At 40.6% G+C, this 12,252-nt stretch overlaps 3 protein-coding genes and 1 non-coding gene across 5 annotated transcripts in view; 3 read left to right on the top strand and 1 right to left on the bottom strand.

Annotated features, from left to right (window-relative positions):
* Positions 1-778: 778 nt before the first annotated feature.
* trnat-agu lies at positions 779-852 on the top strand. Its single transcript has one exon. It is a non-coding gene; the product is annotated as a tRNA-Thr (tRNA).
* A 709-nt stretch (positions 853-1,561) lies between these two features.
* On the top strand, positions 1,562-5,804 carry cmbl (carboxymethylenebutenolidase homolog (Pseudomonas)). The gene is made up of 6 exons (XM_047567713.1): positions 1,562-1,686; positions 2,545-2,759; positions 2,855-2,962; positions 4,020-4,162; positions 4,237-4,328; positions 4,409-5,804. Exons 2-6 carry the CDS (start codon positions 2,545-2,547, stop codon positions 4,586-4,588), a joined length of 738 nt encoding a protein of 245 aa, XP_047423669.1. The 5' UTR covers positions 1,562-1,686; the 3' UTR covers positions 4,589-5,804.
* A 52-nt stretch (positions 5,805-5,856) lies between these two features.
* Positions 5,857-10,050, bottom strand: cct5 (chaperonin containing TCP1, subunit 5 (epsilon)). The gene is made up of 11 exons (XM_047567711.1): positions 9,815-10,050; positions 9,283-9,343; positions 9,005-9,169; positions 8,583-8,781; positions 8,229-8,421; positions 7,817-7,966; positions 7,610-7,729; positions 6,785-6,970; positions 6,552-6,689; positions 6,281-6,461; positions 5,857-6,181 (listed from the first exon to the last, which is right to left on the bottom strand). Exons 1-11 carry the CDS (start codon positions 9,917-9,919, stop codon positions 6,054-6,056), a joined length of 1,626 nt encoding a protein of 541 aa, XP_047423667.1. The 5' UTR covers positions 9,920-10,050; the 3' UTR covers positions 5,857-6,053.
* Positions 10,051-10,260: 210 nt separating this feature from the next.
* Positions 10,261-12,252, top strand: part of mtrr (5-methyltetrahydrofolate-homocysteine methyltransferase reductase) — a 39,687-nt gene continuing 37,695 nt past the window's right edge. The window contains exon 1 of one of the 2 annotated variants that reach the window (XM_047567710.1): positions 10,261-10,352. The gene's annotated coding sequence lies outside the window, so the exon portion shown is untranslated. Of the gene's footprint in view, positions 10,353-11,437; positions 11,702-12,252 lie in introns of those variants that run through there. The other variant, XM_047567709.1, reaches the window with a different exon arrangement.

A 12,252-nucleotide genomic window follows, 5' to 3' on the forward strand; every position in this document is an offset into this window, starting at 1 on the left:
CACCAAAACAAAACAAAACAAAAAAAGGCATATACATGAACATTATATAGTGATAATTTTATCTTCTTGCATGGACATTTTCATATTTTTTTAAGCATCGTTGAAACAACGAAATCTCCGATTTTGTGGAGGCTGAGGGGATTTAGCAAATCTGCATTTTCTATATAATACTTTATTATTATAATCAAGCTATTAATCAAGAATTAAATCGTTTTATTCTTAAGAAGCTTGAATATTTTGAAATGAACAGAAATCATTGTTTATGGATTTAGAGGACAGTAAGTCGTGAAGTGATTTCCATAAAGTTTGAATTGTTTCGTAAAATAAGACGAATTTCGTTTCTATACTTGTTTTACATAAATAACCACCTTTTTTAAAAGTTTCCTTATATTTTGGGGGAATAGGGAACTTAAAAACTGGTAACTAGCTGTTAAATATTAATACACAATAAACAGCGGCATCTGCTGGTTGTTACTGATTGATCCAACACATTTAATCTATTTTTCTTGTCAAACCAGTGCAATATTGGACCTTAAATTTTTTATGCGAGGGGCCAAATAATAAAATATTTCTTTATTTAAATTACCACTATTCCTGTACTACTCATGCTTGATGTACTTTTTGTACTTTGTAAGTACTAGAAGTTGAGTTCCAACTCTAAACTTGAGTTTTATCCTCTGCTAAACTGCTGCCTTTCACCTACAGTGATGCCGCATGGCGTAGATTTGTGTCATAGATCTCGTGTATAGATACGGTCCTACGTACGCGGCGGACCAGCGGCGCCGTGGCTTAGTTGGTTAAAGCGCCTGTCTAGTAAACAGGAGATCCTGGGTTCGAATCCCAGCGGTGCCTTTTGAGAGCGATCGTGACACAGAGTCAAAAATTTTAATAAAACATGTGGGGATAAAAATGTATTAACGTTTCGACTGGCGCGGAGACCCATAAAACCCATTGTTCAAAGAGGGCAGTAAATGGAGAAAATATTTTAAAAAATACCAAAACGTGTGTTTTGTGTTTAAACACGAGAGAAAAGGCAAAGTTACGTGTGAGCTTAAAATTGATAAAAATGGTTATCACAATTTACCATTCTTGTCATGTTAGACTGCCGTTAAAATAAAATTTTACCCAGCAAACTGTCACAAATATCGTCGCCTTCTATGATCTTTTCATCATGGCATTTTAAGTATTTTGAGCACTAAATGTTTCTTCTTTTGCATCTCTCCACAAAAAAATAAAATAAACAAAAAAATCTGTTCCGTGTAAGTGTTCTTTGAAGGTTTACTAGGAAATGTCAACTAGTGTGTGTTTTTTGTCAGCGTTGAATCAATCAATCAATCAATCAACCAATCGATCAATCAATCAATAGATCGGTCGATCAATCAACAATCCACCAATCAATCACGCACGCAAGTAAGCATATACATGACATAATAGATCTGTTTAAAATAAGATGGGTTCAATCTTTGGCTATTGTTACCATCAGTAACAAAAGACAAAATAAACAAAAAAACACAATAACACATATTAGTATTAGCATGCTTTTATTTTGAAGGCCGCAGCAGGAATTACATTCTTTTATCTTAAGTAAACACGACGCTAATAAGCTTTATATACAGCGAGTCGCTCAAACATTTGGAGCCTCACATTACTTCAGATTGCTTCGCGGGATATCGAAACCTAAACAAGGTACGTGCACCACGTCCACAATCAATGCAAACACATCAGATTCAGCACGATTCAAGCAAATGTTGAAATGCATAAGTGAAAGTAACTGCAAATACTGTGGAGACAAAAATATTGGAATGTGGAAAAATGCTTTGTCATTGTGTTGCGTAAATGGTATCTGAGGATACGGTCTGTGAAGCCCTGGACATAGACGTGAGCTTTTAATCTCATGTGTCCAAACTCCGAGTTGTCTTATCTGACAAGTTTACCCAGCAAACTGCAGCCCACTGGGATCCATTCATCGTGGCATTTTAGGCATTTCATAGAAAACATTTCATCGTTTTGCCTCCTTTCATTTCTTTGAAGGCTTTCTAGGAAATGTCAGCTCACGTCATTGTTGGATCAATCAATCAATTAGTTGATCAATCAAACAGGTAATCAAAAACCAATAGACATATATGTCATAATAGACCAGTGTAAAATAACAAGATGGGTTCAATTATTTTTTAGGCTGTAGCAAGAATTACATCTTTTACTTATTTTATCTAAACATAATGCAAATAAGCTTTGTATTCAGCTAGTTCAAAGTCAGCTCAAACTTTTCGAGCCTCACATTACTTCAGATTACTTCACGGAATATCAGGAACCTGAACACGGTACGTTCACGACCAATGCAAACACATCAGCTTCAGCATGATTCAAGCACCTGTTGAAACTGTTCTTTGTGAAAAAATGCTTTGTCATTGTGTGTTGCACAAATGCTGCGTGAGGATACGGTCCTGTGACCTACGCCCTGGACGTAGACGTGAGGTTTTGATTCATGTGTCTACGTTCGGAGCTGATTTTCATGTCTGTCTCTTCCTGTCTGTGTGCGAGTAGATGGCGAACGAAGCCAGGCCGTGTCCCTGCGACATTGGGGATCGGATGGAGTACGGAGGACTGGGACAGGAGGTCCAGATCGAGCATTTCTCAGCTTATGTAGTCAAGCCCTCCACAGCCTCTGACAAGGCCATCATCGTCATCCAGGACATCTTCGGGTGGCAGCTTCCTAACACCAGATACATTGCCGACATGTTGGCTGCCAATGGATACACGTGAGGAAAAGACTTTTCTTTAAAAAGCCAGATTCAATTGAATGTTAAATAAATAACCCTGGAATACATTTTTTTTCCTGACATCTCTTTTCTAGTGCTGTTTGTCCAGACTTCTTCCTTGGGAAAGAGCCATGGAGTCCGTCACATGACTGGTCCACATTTCAGACGTGGCTTGAAGACAGAAAGCCAACAAACATAAATAAGTAACTACACCGTCAAATTCTCACCTGGGAAAAAAAAAATGCAGTGACAGAAACTATCAGTGTTGTGCATTTAAAACTAATTTCATGTTGAATTGTTTTTAGTCCTGTGTGGATTTCTGAATGATCTACAGCATAGGCCTCTAACAGGGGGGGGTCTGCAGAGTCACTGCAGGGGGGGTCGCAAAATCTTTGGTTGATTACATTTTTTTATATATTGTTTTGAAATTTCCCCTCACAAATTTAAATTTCTTTAAATGTACATTAACATGAATCCAGCATATTTTAGTAAAGGGATAAGGGTCGGCTTAATAGTGATGACAATAATCATGTATATTTATAAATGGCTCTAGTTTAATATTGAACACATATAATAGGTAGGGCGTCCCTACTTAATCTCTCCATCAGTTTGGGTCCTTGGCATGAAAAAAGTTGAAGACCTCTGATCTACAGCACAGGTGTCAAACATGCATGAATGTGCAAACTGCAAAAATTACTTAGAAAACTGCGATCTTTCAGTGAAAATAACTTCTATTCCTGATTTGTCCACTGTTTAAATAAGGGAAGTGGAGAAAACTCAACACTGTGACCCTGGACTAAACAGCAGACACCAATGTGGGAAGATTGCATTAATTTAAAAGAAATCTTAGTTTATTAAACTTAAACATTTTCCAAATTTACTTCAATCAACCAAACCAATCAATCTTTATTCATAAATCACTTTAAAAACAACACGGTTGGCCAGATTTGTGTACACAGAGATTAGGACGGATAAATCAGGATTAAAATAATAAAACAATCAAGCAATAAAAACAGCCGACATCCCAAACTGGGTTGAAAGCCAAAGAGATAAAACGGGATTTAACAGAGGATTTAAATACTTAACTTGTTCATCTGTGCAGTAAAACAAATGGAAAAAGTCCGGATAGTTATTACTTACAGGTTATTATTCTGTTATCTTACTGGTCCGGCCTCCTTGAGATCAAATTGGGCTGCATGTGGCCCCCCTGAACTAAAATGAGTTTGTGAGGTTGTGATTCTTTGTGACTTTCCCTCGCAGGGAGGTGGATGCGGTGTTGAAGTACCTGAAGAAGAATTGCGGGGCCAAACGCATCGGAGCTGTGGGCTTTTGCTGGGGAGGGGTTGCCACACATTACATGGCCCTACAGTACCCGGAGATCAAAGCCGGAGTGTCATTTTATGGTACGACATTCCTCCTTGACACATGATACTCGACGTCCGTCGGTTTCTTGATGGGTTGTTGTGATGTATTGCAGGAATAATTCGAGAGAAGGAAGACAGGTATGAGCTGAAGAGTCCTACGCTGTTCGTTTTTGGGGACAAGGATGATTATATCCCCCTGGACCAGGTAAGCGTGCAGGTGCTTTGTAGCAAATTGCAAAATGACCAGCAGCAGCAACCCACCCTGACAACCCTCTCGCCGTTCAGGTGAGCGCCCTGGAAGCAAAGCTGAAGGAGAAGTGCAAGGTGGACTACCAGGTGAAGATATTTCCAGGGCAGACTCACGGGTTTGTCCACCGCAAGAGAGAAGACATCAACCCTGAAGACAAACCCAAAATCCAGGAGGCCAGAGGAGACATGTTCCAATGGCTCAACAAATACATGTAAATAATCACGATTAAGCCAGGACGTCACAGTGCCTTAAGTAACTAATCGAAACCTTACACGCCAAATCAAAAATACATGGGTGCTACTTAGAGATGAAAATAAGTTCTTCTTAGTTGTTTATCTTCCACAAGTTTTCAAATCAAGTGTGATTTATTTTGAAAGCCAATGAAGGAATTGTGATTTTAATGATGCACTGTAGACCCCTTCACAGTTTTTAAACAAAGTGACTTTTTTTGAGGGGCGGGTCTTAGCTGGAGGCAAAATATCTCAAACACTGTAGCTTGTGAACGGTGGTTAGCATAATTCAACGCACTGTTTTGGCAAGAACGAACGAGGAAAACGCATATTTTAGAGAATATACTTGTACACTCACTCCCTGAGACCAAAGGAGGAAGACAGAGGGGATGAAGTCTGGTCTGTCTTTATCAAGTGAAGCCTCTCCAACACATTTATTACAAGAAGTAAGTAGGACCACCGCGGAGAGTAATGTAGTAAATGCAATTTCTGCTTGGACACCCCCGAAACATACAACTAATGTTTCGTTAGTTAGCGGTTAGCATTAGCACTGACGTGTATCAAAAACCTTTGAATAATTAACTTTATAAACGTTATTTCAGTCACATTTTAGTCTAACCCATGTAGCCGAGCGTCCTGGATTCACCTATACTCTGGTTTAATAAAATAATAAATGGGACCAGAGCCCTGAGCGCATGTCCAGCCACCACATTTTTCTGAACTTCTTGTGAGTCACCCGCCCACAACATTGAACCATCAGCCCTACAGCAAGTCAGAGGGACACTTTACATGCAGCACAAAATAGTCTGTCACACCCGTAACGTTATCCAGGCTATAAATGATGATGTATTAGATATTAAGCTTATCGGATATTAAGTGTGTGCTGCAAACAGAGTTGTTAATGATTGTCTCACTGCAATATTTCCTTTTAATCACATTCAACCTAAGTCATCTATAACTGGCAGTGGCTGGTAAGCAATAAAACTTCAAGTTGATGTTTTTGATTTTGGCCCCCAAAAATACAGGATAACATTTTCCCAGTTGACAGTGACGGTGTTCACCTCCAGCTAAAATTGTGACATCACGCTGATGTAGATCAAGAAGGGTTCTATAGTATTTTGTCTTATTAATCTAACACCATAGATGTTAAATGTTAAGAGATTGTCATGTTAATCAGAATAAAAATAAAAAAATTCAAGCATTTCGTCTCGGAACTTTGATTGCATGAAATAAGAACACAAGAGTGTGGAAACGTTAGACAGAGCAACATTTTAATTGAGACCTTGATACGACAACGTCTTGACATTTGTATCAAATGATAAATAGCAATGCGCAGTGCGGTTTTGGGTGTGGTGCTCGGAGAAGTGCCAAAAAAAACACAAAAAGAAACCGCTCAGACATTCTTGAGCGTTGGAGCGCACACCCGAGCCTTCTGGTGCTCAGGAGGGCTTCAGTCCTCGGTCTCTCCTGGGCTTCTGATGTCGTCAATCTTAAGGATCATCTTCACTACCTGTGTAGCCAATGAGATCTGCTGCTTTTTGCCAATCAGGGTCTCGATCACATGTTGCTGCTTCATGTCTGAATGGAAGCAAACAAACAAAAAAAAAATAGGTCACTTCTTTGCTATCTTGGTTCATCACAGATTGTTGTATGATTTCAACGACCAGACTGGCTTACCATTGGTGTTGTTGTGGCAACAGTCGATGCCAAGGAAGGGGTTGTTCTCTTTGACTTGCTTGGCTCTGACCTCTGTCATGGTCTGGATAGGGTTCAGCCCGCTATTTTCAGCCAGTGCCATTGGGATCACCTCAAGAGCATCAGCAAACGACCTCATGGCATACTGTTCCAATGATGGGCACTGAAGAGGAAATATAAAGAAGTTAGGTTATGAAGGTTCAGGCAGTTAACTGATGACGTATTTTTAGTTTTTTTTAATAACTCTAATAACCTTATCTGCAGCCAAGTTAACAGCCAGGGCGCACGCGATCTCCGATGCTCCACCTCCATACACAACGCGGTTGTCTTTGACCAAATTGCGGATTACGCACAGAGCATCATGGAGTGCACGCTTCGCCTCTTCGATGATCTGATAAGAAATACGACAAACGGCATGAATCCCACAGCTTTAAACGAAAGTGTTATAATAATAAAAAGAGGGATTAGGTCACTTTTTCCGTTTACCATTTTGTTTCCTCCACGGATGAAAATGGTTACGGCCCTGGTGTTTTTGCACTCCTGGATAACGAGCATGTGATCCTTGGTGGTGCCGAACGAGATCTCCTTCACCACTCCAGCTGTGCCCAGCTTCGCTGGCGTCAGCTCAGAGAACCTCGGCACGATGCGCCCTCCTGTGGCGATTGCTATCAGCTGCAGAGAAACCACAGTTGAGTTGTATACTTGTATACTCATTAGCACCTAGGGATGGGTACCGATAGTCTGTACCATAATGGCATCAGTGCTGACTCCAACGGTGGTAACCAGACCGAAAAGCAACTCAGATTGGGGTGCTTCATTTCAATGCCACTGGATTTTTAATTAGCTTAGCCCCCTTAGCTCGACTGCTGTGCCGACGCTACACATGGATGGAAATGAACCTTCAAAATGTTTAAGGCCAAACGGTCAAAAGTTTGCTGGACTTCACCTCAAAACTTGCAGACTCTGCAACAAGTGCTCGAAGGAGATATTGTGCAAGGACAGTTTGTTGTGAATTTTATTTGATATAGGTTCAATTTATTTCTTGGTCTTAATTGTATTTATATTATTTAAGTTAATATTCTGATCAACTTGCATATCACAAAATGCATCAAAAATTTGTATGTTTTCCATTCTTTAAGCACCGGCACTGTTTCAAAAGTACCAGTTTAACACCAGTATCGGATAAAACCGTACTACCCATCGCTATTGGCACAAGATAGAAATATATATCAAATACATGAGCGACGACAGTTCTGAAAAACATTGTACTAAAGGGTAACTTTACATCACCGCATGGCAAACATCTCTCACCTCAATCTCGGGCCCTCCCACCCAGCGCACAGCAGGCAGCTCATTCTGCAGGAGAAGGTGGTTGGCTTCATCATCAAAGCCCCACTGGCAGATGGCCAAGTTAGCACCGTTGCTTTTGACCTGAAATCAAAATCTGCACTTAACAAAATTTTTCCAAAACGCGACGACCAGAACAGCTCAATAATGGTATTTTCTGGCGATACCAACCTGTTGGATCATCTCTTCAAACTTGTCTTTCTCATATTTCTGGAGAGCTTTGTAGTCCTCCACAGAGGTCACGTCCAACTTATGCTTGGTCTTGGGCTTAGGTGGCTCAAATGGGCAGGTGAGGATGGCGATTTTAACATCTTTCAGAACCTGTTTGGTAACAAGAAAGTTGTTTTTAGTCCAATTAGTGTACAGTTAAAAAAAAGAAACATTTTGCAGCAGTACAAAGTCCAACGAGTCCAATTTATATCGACAATAAATCGCTAGAATAATCTGGGGGTTTTATACAGACGATGTCTAACACACATTTAATGCGCCGTCATGAACTCTTTGATTCCATGCGGTCAAAGAAATATGTCAAAGTTATTCAGAGTGCAACAGACATCCTTTGAGGATTTCTCTTTGATCATACCTTGGGCATCTGGGGGTGGCTGAACTCCTTGTCAACGACGACTCCCTTGATGAGCTGTGTGTCCTCCAGCTTTCCTCCCACCTTTCCCTCCATCTTGATGAGCTCAAAGTCCACATCCTTCCTCTCCATGTCCGCCACCGTGAGGATGGCATTCACTGCAATTTCTGCCATCTGTCTGTGGCACCGGTTGATACTGGAAAAACAGAAGGAAGGTATCACATAGTGTCCCATGTAACGGAGACATGTAGTCAAATGTAGCCAGGTACAGGAGAGCAATCAGACCTTCTCCTCATTAACTGTACTGCATCAACATGATGCCAAATAAAGCAACAGTCGTGTGTGTCCAGAACTTACACTTTGGACCCCAGTGTCGTCATGGCTGTCTGGATGAGCGGCTCTGTGTTGTTGGGATCAAAGGGGAAGGTTTCTGCCATTTTGTCCAGCTGCTCGATGGCGATCGCCGCGGCCTGGTCATAACCGTCAGAGATCCTGATGGGGTGGATTCCTCGGTCCAGCAGCTGCTCGGCCTGCTCAAGCAGAGCCCCAGCCAGCACTGAGGTGGTGCAAGGGGGGGAAAATATATATATATGATGAACTATAGCTGGAATATGATTGAAAGTGGTATACTGTCTTGATCAGAGGAAACACACGTTCATGTATGGGTGTAATTCAGGTAGAGATAGTCCCATCTACACTGGAACCATCAGAACAACTCTTCAGAGTAGCACAAATCCAGATTTTACAGCTATTAAATTACTCATCATCTTTTCCCGTACCAACAACTCCAGTGGTTCCATCACCAATCTCATCATCCTGGGACTTGGACAGCTCCACCATAAGCTTAGCAATCTGGTGGTCCACATCCATCATGCTGAGAATGGTGGCTCCGTCGTTGGTGACAGTGACCTCTCCATCTCTGTCGACCATCATCTTGTCGAGACCTGGATGCAAAATTCAAGCAAATCTTAGTAAACTTTATTAACCCCTGGGAGGCATTTTGTTTTAAAATACAGACGCACATACAATCACACAGTCCAACAAGAAGTGCACTCACCATTTGGTCCCAAAGAGGTTCTAAGCGTTGAAGCAACCGCCTTGGCTGCCATAATATGAGACTGCAAAACACAAACATTCAAATGTCAGCTTAGGTGAAGAAATCGGGGACGCCTGGTCGCCCTAAATGTCAGTTCACATCTAAAAAGGTTATGATTATCATCCATAAGAAAAAGCCGAAGTTGCAAACAGCGAAATATATTTAATTTCTGAAAATGGAGAAGTGGCGCATCATCAATGACCATGTAGGGGAGTAGGGAACAGCCCTGTGCATCAGCATCCACCGACTGGATGTATTGCAGAAGCACATGGGCCTCAGTGTTAGCATGACTAGCTAATAATTTGGCTAACTAGCATCCTGCCATAGCGCAAACAGCTTATTTTTCCGGGTTGAGAATATGCCCGCATCCGTGCCCGTATCAAACAAAACCCATCGGCTCCACTTTATGTACCCAACTTGTGTAATTAGTAATAAATTAACAACTTGCTAACCACCATGCCACCGGTATGCTCCGCTAGCTAGCCCATTGTACCTTCAGCGCGTCAATCCCAGATAACCGTGTCTTCTTATCCTGGTCTTTAATGATGATGAAAGGCCTTCCATATTCATCAAAAGCCAGTGTCCCCAAACTGGACATGTTGACTGAGGTATTGTGACACTCGGTAGGTATTAAACGGGTAAAACAATGAGTTTAAATGATGGAAATGTGGAGTGTGGCTGAGCAGAAAGCCGCACGGGTCTGCGGCGACTTCTGGAAGGATCCACGGGCGGGGAGGGAGGGCGGAACCAAGTACGGTCAAGTCTGTTATTAAACGTTTACGCTCAGTTTCATCCAAAAAAAATCCCAAACGCAATTAACATGACAGTTTTGTAAACAATTATTTGAAACTGTTGCAAGTGTGACATGTAAAACATATTAGGGATAAAACTGAAAACATGTTTGACACATGGTTCCTTCCGATCTCGTTCAATCTCAGTCTACGCCTCTTGATCTCGCGTGAATACGACTAAATAAAGTTGCATGGGAAGAAGAACCGGACTGAGTGACTTTTCGTAACAGTTCTGTACAGGTAAATATCATCAAAAATTTCACACGACGTGTAAATGTGGTTTTGATTATATTTTAATACGGAACTATGGTAAACTGGGTATTTTTTGGCACTAACACACAACATCCGGGATCAGATATATGTAACAGGGATTGCGGAGAATCTGTTTAAGATTTCAGTAATTAACTTAGCTGTCGGATATTACTTCCTACAGCTCAACGTGCTGCCCTCTAAATCTGTCTCTGTTAAGTAGTTAATTCTGATGCAAAGCGTGTTAGTTTTTGTACTTTCTGTCATCATTTACATCCACGTGCACTGCCGGAGTAATTGTTGTCAACTACTGATGTGTCATGCGTAAAGTTCAGAGAGCAGTGAATCGGAAGAACCGATTCCAGTCGAGTCAGTTTCGGCTCCTCACTAATTTTTTTTTTTATTCTTTTGCTTGTTCATCTCTGCATGTCTCTGCGTGTCCCCATGCTACCTCTTTAACGCCCTGCACTTATTCGCACTTATTTAATACATTGTTATTTATATTTATTTCTCATTTCTCTTGTTTCTTGTTCTCATTTCATTGTTTACATTTTTACCTCACACTTTAATGCATCACTAAAGTCTCATTTAGAGTACTGTGGGATATACACGCCATAACCTATGTACATAACCTTCACAATGACAGCCACAACCATCCCTCGGTAACATGCCACCCAAAAGCTGTGTTTTTAGTTTAAGTTTTGTTTCTACTTCCTGCTTCATCTTCAACAATGGCGATTTTTGCACTCTGAGCTGCCACGGTGCGTAGTTACATTTCAGTTTGCACAGTTAAAGTTTTATTGAAACATTAAACAAAATTCAGAATGATTTTGTAACAGCACAAAATAAGACCATTATTAGGCTTTTCATTAAAAAAAATGAATGGAAAAGGGGCTTATAAACACACAACCCGTGTGTATTCGTTTGTGTTGTGTTAAAATATTAGGCTTTAAATGATATAAAAATAAGGAGCCGCTAGGGAGCCGAAAGAGTCGATTCTTCTGTGGGAGGCTTTGCAAAAGAGTCGACTCCCAGAAAAAGAGTCGATCTTCCCATCGCTGTTTTCAACGTCAACGTCTGACGCAACATCCGGGGACTTGATGGCGGTGGCGTTCAGGGCCGCTGTGCTTCTCAACGCTGCGAAGGTTGTTCTGTGTCAGTCCCTCTGCTGCCACTTGTCAAATATTAAAGTATGTAGGTGAGCTAGGATACCTGTAAGAAAAAATAATGAAATAAAGATAAATTCAGTTCGCCAGCTGACTCTCTATTTAGTTTCTGAAGTGTCTGTCACCTCTGCAACAGCAGTCACGTTGCTCCAGCTCCACACAGTGGACATGTTGGTATGTCTTTATGTCTTTCACATGTTTCTTCCACTACCTCTGAGATGCGTTACTAAATATTATCTAATGTCTTTATTGTGAATGGGAGTTAAGTTAATCACTGTGCTTCTAATAAACACATAATGCCTTTTATTCCGGCTGTTATTTTTAATCTGATTTTTTTTCTTATCTTTTTTTATTCTACTAAAGGATTCTACTTCATTACTATTAATTGTGCTTTTTGCCTTATATTAATTTTACTTTAAGCCCAGGCCATATCATGCTTCTCCTTCTATGTTATTATTGTTGTGTGAATGGTTGTATATCTAGATGGATTTGAATTAACCTTCGGGGATTAATAAAGCTTTCTGTATCTGTATCTTAATATGTTTGCTTTAAGGGGAAGCACATACTTTATTCCGTCCTTAAAAATAAATTGTGACGTTGGCATATTTGCCATAAACATTGGCATCGACAGATCGATACATCACATCACATAGAATAGAAAATAATATGTAATAATTTTCCTTTTCTTGTACATTTGTTGTTAAACTTCTTTACATTTTTTTTGC

Source organism: Mugil cephalus, chromosome 18 (genome assembly GCF_022458985.1).
Source record: "Mugil cephalus isolate CIBA_MC_2020 chromosome 18, CIBA_Mcephalus_1.1, whole genome shotgun sequence".
Taxonomy (NCBI): domain Eukaryota; kingdom Metazoa; phylum Chordata; class Actinopteri; order Mugiliformes; family Mugilidae; genus Mugil; species Mugil cephalus.